At 37.3% G+C, this 15,882-nt stretch overlaps 1 protein-coding gene across 5 annotated transcripts in view; it reads right to left on the bottom strand.

The window, feature by feature from the left end:
- Positions 1-14,969, bottom strand: part of neto1l (neuropilin (NRP) and tolloid (TLL)-like 1, like) — a 68,913-nt gene extending 53,944 nt beyond the window's left edge. Inside the window, exons 1-5 of one of the 5 annotated variants that reach the window (XM_024280401.2) lie at positions 14,199-14,969; positions 14,026-14,111; positions 12,121-12,177; positions 11,876-12,010; positions 11,280-11,528 (exon numbers count right to left, since the gene is read on the bottom strand). In XM_024280401.2, the coding sequence (XP_024136169.1) occupies positions 11,280-11,528; positions 11,876-12,010; positions 12,121-12,177; positions 14,026-14,053 (469 nt within the window). In that variant the 5' untranslated portion in view covers positions 14,054-14,111; positions 14,199-14,969. Of the gene's footprint in view, positions 1-11,279; positions 11,529-11,875; positions 12,011-12,120; positions 12,178-14,025 lie in introns of all 5 variants that reach the window. The other 4 variants (XM_036217400.1, XM_036217399.1, XM_036217401.1 and 1 more) reach the window with 4 other exon arrangements.
- Positions 14,970-15,882: the final 913 nt, after the last annotated feature.

Genomic DNA, 15,882 nt, shown 5'->3' with positions numbered 1-15,882 from the left:
CACAATTTTTCTGAACTAGAGCTCGAGTCCAAACAAATGTCGCCCATCTAAATGGACTGGAGTAGCAAAATTAAATGGATTTTTTGATCTAAGGGTTGACATGCAGCTGCTCAGCGGAGGTCTGGAGTGTGTTGCAGTGTTTGTGTTAGGAGACGAGGAGCAGCATACAGATTTGAGCCGGTTTCCTACTAAGTTGTAGCTGGATAAGAAAAAAAAATGGTTTCCCAAGGTCACTGTAAACGAAAAGAACTAAGGTTGTATTTAGACTGGTAAAATCATTTGTTCTGCTTAATTTGTTGTAGATCGAGTCCTAAACTTTGCGTTTGCTCTGTATTCAGACTGGGGTCTACCAGAGATTTCTGTTCTGGACCAAAGCTTGTCAAAAAAACCACATGACTGAAGATTTCTTCAACTATTGGTCAATAGTTATGGGAGAGGGTCAAAACAAAAAGATGGAGATGCTGAACTTTGCAAATAAATACTTGTCGAGATTGTTCACTCATTCAAAGTTTTTATTTCGCTGAAAAATTTTAAACGTCTGTATGAAGGCCAGTTCACATTTCCGCGGTCACATCAAGAAGCTCCGTGGAGTCTGGTGGAGATTTTCCAGCGTTCTCAGCCCTGCTACCGTAAGTATTTTATGAAACTTCTCCAGCACCTGAACTAGACACGCTAATCGGGCCAGATGAGAGCTGTTGTGACGTAAAGAAGGCTCATTAATTCAAACAGAGTCTGTCTGTGACAGTTTGACAGCAATTTAAATGGAGAAATACTCAGAAATGCAAAAATAATTTATCACATTTGTTCTCTTTCATAAGAAAAATACCACACATACATGTTAAAAATTCAAAAACCAGGATTTTCATCAGAGAAGGACTTTACGCAGACCAAATATGTCCAGACTGAATACACCCTAAAACACGTTTATTGACCATGCTGTAAAAGGTATTAGGAAGATAAAGCAAAACGAAAAAATGTTTAAGATTTTCTACATCATGTGAAACAAGAATTTACAAGGCAGTTGCTTTGAAGTGAAACCCAAAAGTCCAAGTAAAGGGTGTAATGTAAATGTACATAGAAGATGAATAATCTACTTTTTTTTTTTGACAAACTGTAGGATTTCTGAGAACAATTTTATCCCCCTGCAGCAGATCAGATATTTCAGAATACTGAATGAATAAACAATCATCGAGCCCACATGAAAGAAGATAAACTCAGCAATTCTTGCTTGACACCCCGAAGATATGCAGCCAAACAGCTGTCATATAAGAAATGCCTTAGTCCAACTGAGGCCATTAAGAGTGAAAATGTTTTGGCATTTTAAACCGGTATCTAAGAAAGTGTAGTAGCAGCTATGTGTCTCTTGACAAGTCATTTGAATGTGTTAGAGGCTACTACTTATTAGATGCCACGAGGTAGTCAGTTGGCATCCTTTAATAGACGCTGGAGTAAATTGAGTGTCAGCTCAATGAATATTCAGATGAATGCAGACCCTCGAGGAGCCATTGAGCGGCGACTTTTATCAATTCATCCCAAAACCTACTCTCAGCAATCCAAATCTTTCCGCTTTCCAGTGAATCCTTCTCGCCCCTCCTCTGCGTGTCTCCAGCCTGTTCTGCCTTTTATCCTTTTTATCCAGAATTTGGAGTAGAAGAGTGCTCTTTCCTGTCCTCTATTCCCCCTTAGCTGTACATTTTTCCTGTGCAGGGGAATAGTGAGAGCCAGTGGCGGTGGGTGGCCATGTGCATCGCATTGTATAGAGGTGCTGTGATTAATCGAGCTTGCCAAATGCAAAGGGAAATTCAAGCAAGGCCATGCTGTTCAGCATGCTGTTGGTGTTTGAGGCAGAAAAAGAGATGATCGACTTCCTGGTTTTTCCAGGTCTTTGCTCTCAGCAATTTGCCAAAAGCGCTTTATTCCATCACCTGAAGAGGATCGTCTTAATTGGCTTGTCGGACTCGAACGCTTAAAAGTTGAGGAAGGAAAAAAAAAAACACAAGATGCTACCACAGCTCCGCTTGCCCTCATGGATGAGCCTTCTGAGTTTGATGGAGTGAGAAAGAGAAGACTGGAATGTGCGAGGAAAGCCGATGAAACCAACATCTTGTTCACAATCTTCTTAAATTTGCAACACTGGCATCTTGCTTGTTTAGTCAGTTGCTTGAATGCAGCAAAAGCTTGACGCTTCCAACACAAATTAGCCTCGTCCTACTTACAAATGTCATCATTAACTATAATTAGGTTAAGAGCTGAATACCACAGAATTCCTTCATTTAGGCTCATAAAAATCACAGTACATGAAAATTTGTTTTTTTTTATTTCTTTTTTCGGTGGACCAAAAAAACCTATCCTGGGGTATAGTATGTTAAAACATGTGTAGTCAGAGATTCATAGAGCAACTAAGAAGGCTTTACTGTAATTCCGTCAAACAGTCATGATGTATCCTAAATCTCCAATTGGATTTTAGGGTCCAAAGCTCCAATATAACACCAGCTACACAATAATTTTAGAAAAGGTTCCATCAACGTATTCCACTGTCATTTCCTTTAAAGGAGTAATATATGCTGCTGTGGTTTTTTTAATGATTCTGAGGCATTGTGAGGATTACTGACAATCCCTATTTAATAATCCTATTATGGCATTGCCTCTCTTCATTGTTGAACGCTGACATCACTCTCCCTGCAGCTAAATAAAAGCTTGCTATAGCCTATTAGATTACCCTGATTCCCGATGTAATTTAGTTCCCTCTGGAATAAGACTTGCTCTTACATGAGAAGGCAGGAAGCTGAAGTTTTAGCTGTTGGAAGCTGGTGTGAAAGTACAAGGGCACAACTGTGAAAAAAGTAGTGATTGGCAATATATCAGAGTCAGTATTGGGTGATTTTTGCAATTTTTTGTTTATCGTATCGGACCAATTCTAAAAAGAAATCCACCAATATTGTTGACTGTTTTCAGATAAACTTATGTTTATAGTTATAGCCAATAATTATTCTGACTGTTTTCATGTATATTTAATATTTGATAGGGATATATGTTGTTCCTAATAGACCGCTGGTAATGGAAAGCCTATTATTTACAGTTATGTCTAGGGCTGGGTATCGTTAATAATTTTCAGAGACAATTCGATTCGATTTCCAAGTGCCTGGATCGATTCGATTCTAATTTTTTTCGATTCTTTCGATTCTCTTAATTCAATTAATTTGATTCAATTTTGAGTTTATACACTTAAACACATTTGTTTAGAAATACATAAATAATCGACTATGTTTTGAATATATTATATTAATCTGAAACAGTTCACATACTGTAAAATGTATTAGTGAAATAATGAGATTGTTAACAGTGTTACATGGTTTCTCAAAAGGAGAAGCTCTAATAAAAATGTTCAGATCATTAACATTGTAAACATTGTTCTGCTTCTCCTGGAAGGCATTTTAGTTTCGCCACTAGGTGGCGATGGCGCTATAGCAGTACAGTTTTTTCATGGAGAAGAAAAAACTTTTTTTTTTTATGAGCAAAAATAGTTGCTTTAGACCACAAATAGTTACTTTAAAAATATTTCCTTAAAAGAGTTTGGAAAATTCATGCCTGTGAGTAAATACAGATGCTCATTTAGTCAGCATTGTATGTTTACACCAACCGAGCGTTAACATTGGCCATCCTATGGGAAATTCTATTAAACGTTAGCATCAAGCTAGCGGACTTTAGCTTTATGTGCTAAATCGATCTACATTTTTATTAATCGATTATTGATTTATTAAGCTTAAATCAATTAAAATCGATTTATCGATTTTAACAACCCAACTGGAGTTATGTCAAATAGTCAGTAACTGGTCTGAATGGTTACAGATATATTTTCAAAGTGATGTTTGTTCCAATGAGATCCCTTGGCGTATGTTAAAAAGTATAATGTGCTTGTATAGTGAAAGATAAGTTGTGCAAATCTTATACTGAGAAAAAAAGCAAGTCTAAACTTGGTGTTATTGTAGACATTTAAATATCGGTATCAGCAAATATGGACCATCAGCTGCAGTTACAGGGGAAATGTCGGTTTTATTAGGAAAAAATTATATTGGCCCATTCCAAGAAAAAAGAAAATGTATTTTACTTTTATCTCTATTTTTGGAGTCCCAAAGAAACTATTATACTACAACAATGCACGAAACAAAATGAATGTAGATAGAGCAATCTATTTTGGAGAAATTTAAGCCACAAATCAAGTATGTATAACTGCTTTACTTTTCAAAAGTAGTTTCAAGTTCCGCTTGTGTTTTAAAAAAAAGTACGAAAAACTCCAATGGCTTTTTTAGTTTTTTTTTTTTTTTTAGTTCAGAGTAGTGTAGTCTGCAATGTGAACAGAAATGCAACAAACAGCTCCATCTCTGTTCTGTCTAATAGAGCATAATGGAGAAAGTTGGGCGCCCAGCATGACAGCTAAAGATCTACCACTGTGGCAGGGTAATGAAATAAAGAGCCCTTTGGCAAACTATTGTTCCTGTAAAGTAAAACACACACACACACTTAAATCAGTACAGCTCATTTTCAGTGCATCACTCGTTTGTTTATGTTGCACGGTAAGAGGCTTAAACACCGAAGCAGCCAAGACTCCTCCAGATTGAAGGGATGTGTAGTGAAGACACAAAGGTTTCAGGATGCTATATTTACACAAGGGTATTGCTGTTTGCTGGGTTTTCTTACAGAAAATATATATACAGAATTGTGTACACAAACACCACTCTCTATCACCTACCAGCTTAAGTTACCACTGCAGCAGAAATCGAGCGGTCCACTGAGCGCCACGGCATCTGCAGCTGAACAGCAGGCCTGGCTTACCAACTGACATGGAGGAGCAAAGCAGGATGTGGGCTGGACCGCTGACTGATCATCAGAGTAATTGGCTAGGAGTGACTGAGACAGCCAGAGGACGTAAATATCAGCAGTCCTTCTGGATAGCCAGTTAAGTTCCACCAGAGTGATAAACTCCAACCACTTGTCCCCAGAGCGAAGACTTGCTGTCTGATAAGGCGGTGAACAGCCTGCGCCCCCACTTCTCTGTCAAGAGGGGAGGAGCTCAATGTGATAACAGTAAAGAGAGGAGGTTTATCCATCCAAGTCACCAAAAGTGGTGCAACTGTTCTGCATCTGGCCTTGGAATGTAGTCTCAAAGACTTCATGGTGTTGGTTCAATTCAGGGCTTGATGGAGAACCACTGAAGTTGTTGACCTTGCAGCCCATCAAGATAGACAGCTTGGTACAGTAAAGGAAACAAATTCTTAAAAAAAATATATTTAAAAAAACATCAAAGAGCCTCACATCAAAGTATTTCCTCTCAGACATGTCTCAGACATTCACATAAGCTTATTTATTTTCCTGCAGGTAAAAAACTGGTGCAGAATTCTGCAGGTAATTTTCCTTCTTTTTTGATTTCTTCATGCTTTACTGCAGGTTTTTCTCTGGGCTGTATCTTTTTGGGACAACATTTTTTTGGGTCATATCCCCTACCTCTACTTAATAGCATTCTCAATTTCAAGTTGAAAGCTTGAGGTTCTGACTACTAAAGAGCAAATGTCTCAATGACGATATTAAACTGTCGTTTTCTAAGTTTCAAGTTAGAGGTCACCATATCTGCATCAGAGTAAGGAACTAGAAATAATTACTTTTTAAAGGGGAACGATCTATGATGCAAAAGTTTGTATACAACGTTATTGTTTTATACATTATATATTTAAATCAGCTGATTTTTTATTTAACAAAATCCAGTTTGTGTTTGTATTACAAATTAAAGGGAAAAAAATATTCATTCACATATTTCCGTGGAATTTTCATTAATGCCAGAGATAGATGGAGCCATCCATCATTTATTCAAGTTTTATTTATTTATTTTTGCATATTGATCTGATATGATCAATTTCCACATCAAACTCTAAAGCATTTTTTAGAGCATGAAAACAAATACAACTCAAAAGGATCTAGCTCTGTTGTTTTAATGATTTAGCCACAACTGCCCTTCCGGCTAGATTTGGGCAAAAAAATAGGCATAGACCTCTCAAAGATGGACACCATTTTTTACAGGCACAATACGAACAACAGGTCGTTGATAACCCTCGTACAACACGCAAGGGTGAGTTAGGGTGCAGGTCAAGAGGATGTGTCGTAGACACACACCTGACACACCTGATCCAGGTAATCAGTGGCAGATAAGGCAATATTTCAGGAAAACTAGCAGGGGGGCACCCCTGCACTAAAGCACCTCGTAAGATGGATCTGAACAAACCAAAACAACCTTAACTGGTGAACCAAGTGACATTAGATTCATTTGTAGATGATCAAACAAATACTGATTAAACCAACAAGACATAATATTTTGGCATCATTTTCACTGCAGAACCTCAAGTACACTTCACAAATTATAATGATCTTTAAAAAAATGTCAGTATGGTTACTAAGGATTTTTTCATACGGAAAAAAAAAAAATTCCCCCTAAAATATGAATTATTTGAAGAACTTGAATCCATGCACAGTGGAGAGAGAAGAAAAGAGGCAGTGTTAGGTAAGAAAAGCAAAGAGATAAGTGTTGAAACTGAGGGTACCGCTGACCTCTTCCACAGCTGCAGGAGGTGTGACTGCAATGCTAAGTCACTTCATCCATCTCATTCTGAGAAAACAGTGTGGAAAGAAGGGGCAGCTGAAATGCACCACCTGACACATATTTGCGCTTAGTATGAACAGAATATTTGTCACACAAAAAATTGATTTATGTAGGCATATATTGCAGTGTATCGAAAAACAAAACCAAACTGTAGATTGTACTTTGCACAAAAGAGGCAAGTAGGTGATGAACACAGTCAAAGTGAGAGTTGAGGAACAGAAAGCAGTCAAGGTCAGGGAATAAGGCAATAAAAACTGTTGCAAAACATGGGAAATAAAATCCTCTCCTCTCCTTTTTTTCCAGAGTATCAAGAGATACTTGATGCAAGCAGTTCATTCAAACAAACTCTGAGAGCTCATGAGAACTTTAGAAAATGCAGCACAAGATATTTCTCTCCCAGTTTTCCCTCTTACAGATTTCATCTACCTCTGTATGTCTGTAAACCGTAAAATAAATAAATAAATGCCACATTTAAAAGTCAACTGCAAGCTCTGGCCAGAACCTCCGAAGAGAAACAGACATCACATGCAGCCGAGTCTCTGATTTCAGCTTGGAATACAGTTAAAAGCAGCTTTATTCCCCTCTTTTTCGAGTCTGCCGTGTGAATATGGATTTAGTTGTTTAAATGTCAAATGTTGCCTCCAGCAAATGTCTTTAAAGCAGCATGTGATCGTGTGAAGTTGCCGTTTCGTCCATTGACAGCAATGATGCAGTGACGGTCAGGACGTCTCTTCCAGGAGCGACAAGTTGTTCCCAACAGTTTCATTTCTAATTTTAGACTTAAGTCCATCTAGAAGTGATATTTATAACCCAAGATCCTTTAGAAATTTTATTTTAGCAATATTTATGAATGCTACTTGTCTTTTTCATTAATAAATGACTCTCAGTCGAGTTAAAAGCTCAGATGGACAATTAAGGCAATTTAGCACATCAGTGTCACTTTGCTTTTGAGTCATGGTTGCAGCGCAAGACTCCAAATCCAAATGAACTAAAACCAATCTGCATAATTCTTACATTAAAGCTTTGAAACTACCTAATTTTTAAGACAAAAAAAGTTAATATAGTTTAATTAACAATGCAAAAGCCTGAGTCCCTGTGATATATTTTCAAACAAAAGTAAAGAAAAAAAATCATGCATTGGTAAAAATCAGAGCAATTAACTAATAAAAAAGGGTTTTGTTCTGACAAAAGCTCAGGATTTTAGTCAGGGATAAAAGATTAAGGTTACTCTGACATTTATGACATGAAGGGCAAAAGGCCATAGCAACCGTCTCTCATTAGCATTGAACCTTGACCTTAATGTAGACAGAATCGCTCTTGTGTTCAGTAACTCCTGTTGCTCAGGATGCATTCAATTCACATTCAGTTCAATGTTAGAAGACATGAGCACACTGCTGCCTGTTATGGTTGAATACATTTGGTGTGTCAATGACCTCTAAAGGGGGTGAGAACTCATGAAAAGCAACTTCATCTTGGCCATGAAATACTAAAAGCTGACGAAGGTGCTGCTGTTTCAAAGACAAGCAGATGAATTCTCCTCATTTACATGAGGAAAAGCAGATATTTTTTAGACTTGCTAGTTTTTGAAAAACAAATATTTGCATAGTGATAGTTATACTACCTCCTCTAAAAGCTTCAGCTCTAAATTGACAACATTTTATGAATGGGCCTAATTACTTTGCAGTGGAACGTGATGACTTCTTATGCACTTTTTTTTTTTTCAGACATCCTTCATATACTTGGAAAACCAGCTTGACAATTTGATGAATAAGTTTATTGTCTTTCTTACCAGGAGTTGGATGAGAAGATTAATGCCCCTCTTTAAAAAAGAAGAGCTCCCGTTGCTACCACCTACAGACTCTGAGCTTGCTGCAGAAGCTGAAAACTATTGACTTCTCAAAGTTAGATTGGGATGTTGTTGTGTCAGTAGGTTTTGTGAGTCAAATAAGAAAAAAAAATGCATTGGGTTAGAAGAAATCAGAATGATCTTACTGGAATTCAGGGTTTGTAAAATTGAACCAAATTAAGACGACAAAAAAAAGGTGTTTTTCTCATTCTACAAAATCTGGTGGTTATAGCTGTTAGGAAGGACAGACTTCAGCCTGGCAGCTTGTCAGGTGTGTTACATGTCACACCAACTAATGATCCTCATTTTGGGTTTCAGGTTAATGGATTCCCACATGCACACAGGCAGCATGACGCACGATGCAACCGAGGCTCGATTCCCTCTGTAGCAGTGTTGATTTTTTTGTATCTTTACATCATATTGGCAAAAAAAACATACTTCTTATTAAAATACACTGTTTTGAATTAAATCTCAAAAGATTAACCATTTACTACGCAAAACAGAGTAATTAAGATAATTAACCAATTGGAATTTTTTTCTTTCTCTGACCCAAAGAGCTTAACTGACTGTAAAATGCCTTGAGCCTTCTAAGAAGTAAAGTACTATATAAGTATATGCCATTTAACTTTTTGAAACCAATTTTCTGATATGTAATCTTAATTTTACAGATAAAACAGCAACAGTTTTGATCTGAGAGGGAATGTGAAGAACTGCATGTCTATAAGAAATTACTGAACCTTCAATACTCACACAAAACAGATTGTTTTTTTGTAGCACGAGGCACTATAAACCCACTTATTTTCTCAAAAATAGACAATGCGACTTATAATCTGGTGAGCATTGTGTTTGAATTTTGGTTGTACTTGCTCACCTCAATCTGATTTTGTGTAGTACGCAAAAAATCTGTCAAAATGTTTTAGGGTGGTGGTGAGCTATACAATCGCACAGCTTGATGTTTTGGAGCATACTCTGTAGTCATAGTGGTAGGTACTGTGCTTCGACCATTACCATAAATAGAGACGGACAAAACAAGACTGCGCTGTCACCAGTAGACAATGTCTTCCCTTAGGTTCCAACAAAATGAAGTCAATTCAGTCGCCATTTTTCAGCAGTACGGATATCGCCATATTTTGTCATTTTGGGACCAGACGACGTTCGTAAGCAGTGATTGGTCCAACAATCTGTCAAATGCTCTGAACATATGAGGTGGGGCCAGCGAACCCTACATGCTCTTATTGAGGCATCTGATTAGTTTGTCTATAACTTGAATAACTTGGGATAAAGAAAATATATGATGTAAAAAATCTATGTTTAGCAGGAACATGTTAAAGAGAGACACCAGAGCAACAATGGTTATTTTGACAAACAGAATGACTGAGTAATAGCTGTATATTTTTCTATAAAAGTCTATGGGATTTTGGCTTTCTGGGACAAGCGGGTACTTCCTAATTGGAACGTGAGTGGGGAGGGGATGATCAGTCTAGTTCTTTCTATGTACTGTCTTGTGCTTTGACATAATGAACAGAAAATGTGAGTACATTGTTTTTTTTATGATATATGTTACATCTGAGTTATTGTGAATGAGCTGATTTAAATGTGTCTGCATGTCTTAGATCCAACATGAACTTGACCAGATTTTTAGAAGTTCAGCCTTCTATTGGTTGGGATTAACAAAAATGTAAGGAAAATTATCAGTTTGTTTGTTAGTCTGTGTTCATATCCTCACCTATGACCATGGGGTTGTAAATAACTATTTTAAATAGCAGGGTTAGTCTTAAATCTGTAAGTCTTGATTGTTTTTAGCATTTTGATAAATATGAAGGCACTCAGCTTATCTTTCTTGTTAAGAAATGCAAATGACATGGAGCAATTTTACAAACAGCTTTGTGACTAATTTGACAACAAGAAATGTTGATGTCTCAGTAGCAGAAGAAGGCTTTCTGTTCGTTAATTTTTTCATTACAGTTTTGCATTTCTCCATACTCCATCATGGCACAAGAAAAAACTGATTGTCCTGTGACTTTTACTGCTGCCACATGGATGGCTATGCTAGATTTACCCCCACCTACTAGGTTTCTGTGTTATCACTTGTACTCCATCACAGTAAATTCCCATAAAGAGCTCAGCTATTTTGATTTCTCAATAACAATGCCACTATCAGAGATAAATCTATAGCTCTTACACACCTCAGTAACTTTCTCCTCAATAGCCTGCAGCTTACGACATGTTTATCAGATTGAGGATCTTTGTACATCATCTAAACACCAACAAATATCCAACGGCAAAAGGACTTTAAAGGTCAAAAGGATAGAAGACAGATGACCAAACACCTTTCATGTTCCTGGCATGGTACCTTTAAGCCTCAAACACACCTAAACATTAATAGGGTTAATAAACCCAGTCAAGCGTTGGTGAGAGACCGTTAAATCATTGGGGTTCCTCTATTCTGTGTCATCAATTCTTGAACTACCACTGCAATAAAATTGAATCTAAAGATGATGAGAATTAGTAGAAGCAAGGTTTAAAGAACTAGCATGACAGCAAAGGTTGTCTTTGACCATAAACTTAGCTTTATGTCACCATAATACAGGTAAAGACAACAGAAAAATGCTAGCAAGACCACACGGGCACCCAATACAGGATTTTCTAAAGCGACTGTAGACTTTGTTAATTGATTACCATTAAGACATCACCTCTAAAGCGATGGATTCTTAAGGTGATGTCACTTTTCAAATGAAGTTGCAAATTTGAGAGTTATTAAGACAAAAAGACTGGAATGCATACCTGCTGTGAAGTTGTAGCTAGCTGAAAATCCCACTCCTTCCAGTTCTCCATCTGTTTCAAACTTAATCCACAGATACCGGCCGCTACTCCTGATGTCAGGTGGGCTGTGCTGACCACAGTACCGCCCGAGGATTGGGGAGAAGCTGAACGGCCCATCCCGGACCTCGATGTTGTCAAATTTACATTCCCAAGAAGACTCAATTGAATAATTCTCCTCAAAGTGCAGATCAAGACACTGTCTCGGCGGGGCTGAAAGAGACAATAAGAGTTATTAGCAGAAAGCAGAGAACACATTGCTGGTCAGGCTTTTAATGATAGAGGCTCAAGTAATTTGACTCTGAGCACATGTTTATGTTGGCACCTGTTATTATGTATATTTGAAGCTGCTAGTTCCATATCCAATTCTGTTGAACATTAGGTCTGAATGAGATTATGTGCAATCTGGATAAATGTTTAGATGTGGAAACAATATTAAAAAGGGTAAGAGGAAAAGGACTCCTTAGAAAAAACAACTTGAATTCTTTAACTATGAACACATATAGCTACATATCATTTCATTTGTACTGCTGCTGTATAAAAAAAACTAGAATGTTCACCTTCAAGGATGTAAACACACTCTGTGTTCGGGGGATATTTGTTTGGGTAATTGGGAGAAGTAAAGAGCCCTCCTTCTGCTTCTTTCACCCACGTTCCACATTGACCTGCAGGCTTCACTCCAGAATTGTTCCTCACTAAACCAAAAACACAGAGAAGAACAAAAAAATAGGGAAAAAAAGTCAGAGATCAAAGCCTCAGTGGTAGAATATTTATGCAGGAAAGACAGTGTATTGATGGAGATTACCTGAAGTGTCCTTTTTTGTTGCCATGGCCAACCCAAGCATGAGTAGACTTGCAACAACTGTAACATCAAAAGAAATATATATATATATATATATATATATTTGCAGGCATTGAACAGTTAGAAAAGCCAGAATACCTGCTGTTGGTTCTAGAGGTGTAATGATTCATTTTAACGATTCATATTATAACTTGCGGTTGACGATAATAGATATTTATTCATTTTGAACAATCTGATCCGATCTGATTCACTGACAATAAATCAATTCAGAACATATTTAGCCAAAATTTCAACCTGTGTGACTTTAGATACATACACACCAGGTATTTGTGGTGCATTCAAGAGCACACTGACTGTGGGTTCTTGAATGCACTCCTAGCATTTAGTGTTCACACTGGACTGTTGCCACCCGATACTACCGCATTGGAAGAGGTTTGGTGCAACATGTATCTTGCTCCAGGCTTTTTCTTTCACAGCTCTATTCCGATATAGGACAGACTTGGTGTCAAATAATTTCGACCCGGTACAGACCGTGATTATTAATTTCCACTTTACGATCACTTTTATAACTTTTGGCACCTCTACAAACTACAAAATGTGTTACTGTACATCACTAGTAACGTCAAGTCCCTAATTGGTCAAAGTTTGACTGGTTTAACTATTAGTGACCATTTAATGTTTTGTTTGTAGAGCCCAAAAACTGATTTAAAAACTTGCACAGTAAACATGAGAGTTTTGAACATGTGTTTACATAGACTTTTCACTGGAAGTATTGGAAGTTGCTCGAACGCAAGTTTCCGAACTGCGTGAATGTAGCATCTGAGATAAATATCTGGTACTACTGGGTAAATACAGGCGTAGTTTTCCAGATTTCTTGAATTTCTTGCAAGATAATCAAGTGTAAATTAAATATGTATACTAGGGCTGCAGGATATTAGAAAAACTTGCGATGTGTGATATTAGAGATCAATATTGCAATGACGATATGACTTATTATCCATGACCATATAGCAAAACAACCAAAACAATTTCCATTTCACTTCATCCGTTTTATTTAAATAAACTCAACAGAATTGAAATTATACTCCAAATGACCCACATCTGCGTAGGAGGCAAACATAAAAGAGGTCTATCTGGTTGGTCAAATGTGAAAATTTAATTTATTAAATATGTTAAGTTGTCATAAGATTGTTTTTGCAAGTATAAACATTTAAGATAACCAAATATTGCAATTTAAGCCGTATTTTTCAATACACGCAATGCACAGGCTGATATTGCGATGTATTGTGTAGGCCTATTGGACACAAGGACGAATTAATGGCCTGCATTGTCCGCTATGATGACACTATTATGTTATAGTAAAATAACCTGCTTCAATCTAAATAAATATCCAATATCGATATAATCAATTTCTTTCATTTTGAAACGATTATATAAATATGTGTAAGTCGATTAACAACTTGCCTCTGACAGATTGATCTGGTCGGATTGTAGGAATATAAATTGATTATTCAATTAAGTTGATTAATCATGAGACCACTATGCCCACCTGTTCTGAAAACATTCTCAATGCACGTCTGTAAAGCTTTTTTTTTTCTTTTATAGACAGACTTATTTATTTTTTGCTGAATGAGTTTTCTAAAACCCCGCACGACCTTTAACTGGGAGTTTAAGGTTAACAAGATTCAACGCATCCTTTTTGACTATTATTATCGCCTTCCCTTTTCTGGAAATAAACCTTCATTCAGAGGCTGGTTTCAGCTTTATCTGTTGCTTTGATATTTCAAGTCCTCCCCTTCCTCTCCCAAACTGATTAAAGGATTACTAGACTCTTTCTGAAAGAGGGGAAGGAAAGCTGTAGGAGCTTTGGAGCAAGTGTGCTTCAAGTGAGGAATAAAGACGTCTTACCGTGATGGAAGCTGCGTCCATGTACCATGTCTGTTCCTTTCACAAAGGGCTTCAGACTCAACTAATTCCATTTAGATTTGAGAATACTTGAATAGAAAGAATAAGGAAAAAAAAATAAGATTAGTTTTTGTTTTAGTTTTTCTTTGCAAACTCACGCGTTAAAACCATACAACCTTTTAGAAGAGGGGAAATAGACATTTAAAGTGAAAAAAGAGATGAAAAAATAATTGATTTGCTCCAACTAATCACCAGTTTCGTATAAAACTAAAGGCAGTCCCAAACACTCCCCAGATTTCCATCCAAACGTTTGTAATACCCTTTGGTGCTTTTGATGCACTGAAAGGATTAATAGTCTCTTCATCAGCCCTCCTCTAATCGCTCCACCTTTGCGATCTTCTCTTGGAAACCATCACTGACAGCCTCGGTGTGTCCGCTTTGGTCCCTTCATCAGGAGCTGGGATCCGTCTGAAGCGCACGCGCCCACCAAACACTCATCCCTGCGGCGATTTCAAGTCACTCTTTTCTGATGCGCAAACAAATGTCAAAAGAAAAAAAATACAAGAAAGAAAAAAATTACAAGATATTTTTTTCTGGTTGAGGATGGAAGAAAACAACCTCTACATTATGTAGGATTTTGAGCTGGTTCTCCCCCGTTTTCACCCACGGAGAGCGTCTCTCGGTGTCAGCGGCTGACAAATGAAGCTTCCCGCAGCACGCAGGACTTAAAGCGTGATCCCCTTCCTCCTCCTCATCCTCCTCCTCCTCTACCTCCTCCCCCTTTCCCTCCTCTTTCAGCCGAAGCGCCGCAATCCGCGCGCGCGCCTTTCCCGCCGAAACTTCTCCCAGACCCGACGTCTTTAATGCGCATGCTCGTATACACATCAAAGAGAAATATGATTAGACAGTTAAACTTGTTTTTGTTCATTTTATCCAGCTTTTAACATATTTAGGGTGAGTTTTAAAAACATTGGCGTTTGATTCTGCTAATTTCAAGCAAACAAAGCAAAATAATAAGAAGAAAGAAAAGCAAAAGTACAGAAAATACACACATTTATACATCTACCTGATACTGATGTTTATATATATATATATATATATATATATATATATATTGCTCTCGCAATCCATGGTGAAACAAAATATCGGTCCCAATGTTATTAACTTGATAAAAGTTAAAAACTTTCTGCTAAATATTCGGTTTAAATAACAGTTAAAATAAATGAATAATACGTAACGAAATGAAAAAAATTTGCACATTTTGATAGTTGTGTATGAATAAAAATGTTACTCTTAAGCAATATTTTTGGTAGTATTTTGAGGAACTTTGAGGCATAAAAAAATGTTGCATCCCTTAATTTAATTCTTGTGCTCTCTTACGGGTTCCAGATGACCCCACACTTACATTGATGTGTGATCCATCGCATGACAAAGGTGGACAGGACTCCATGTCTTTCACTGACACCAGTGAGGATTAAAAAAAAAAAAAAAAAAAATCATTGAAAAAATAGTTCAGCTTACTGTCTTGTGGGGTCCAGATGACCCCACTTTTAATGTAAACATGTCTAGCATAGCACAGGGCTATAGATTACATCCTCGTTGCAGCTGGTACCTGCCTCCAAAATATATGCCTGAATAGCTCCAATAATGCTCGCCATTTTTGTTGCACTGGTAATGTTAGTTTGCGGTTGTGAGAGGCTGTAAGCTAGTGGGAAATAGTGCAAACAGATGGATGATGGGTAATAAAGATGGGCCTACTCTGTAGCAACTATCTCCGAGTGAATTTGTGATGAACTACTAGAAAACGGCACAGGTTGTTTAATTTTGACCAAAAATTGCAATATCATAATCGAAGATTAC

Source organism: Oryzias melastigma, linkage group LG20 (genome assembly GCF_002922805.2).
Source record: "Oryzias melastigma strain HK-1 linkage group LG20, ASM292280v2, whole genome shotgun sequence".
NCBI classification, from domain to species: domain Eukaryota; kingdom Metazoa; phylum Chordata; class Actinopteri; order Beloniformes; family Adrianichthyidae; genus Oryzias; species Oryzias melastigma.
Note: the sequence above shows the minus strand (reverse complement) of the source record. Positions and strands in the feature narration are given on the sequence as shown.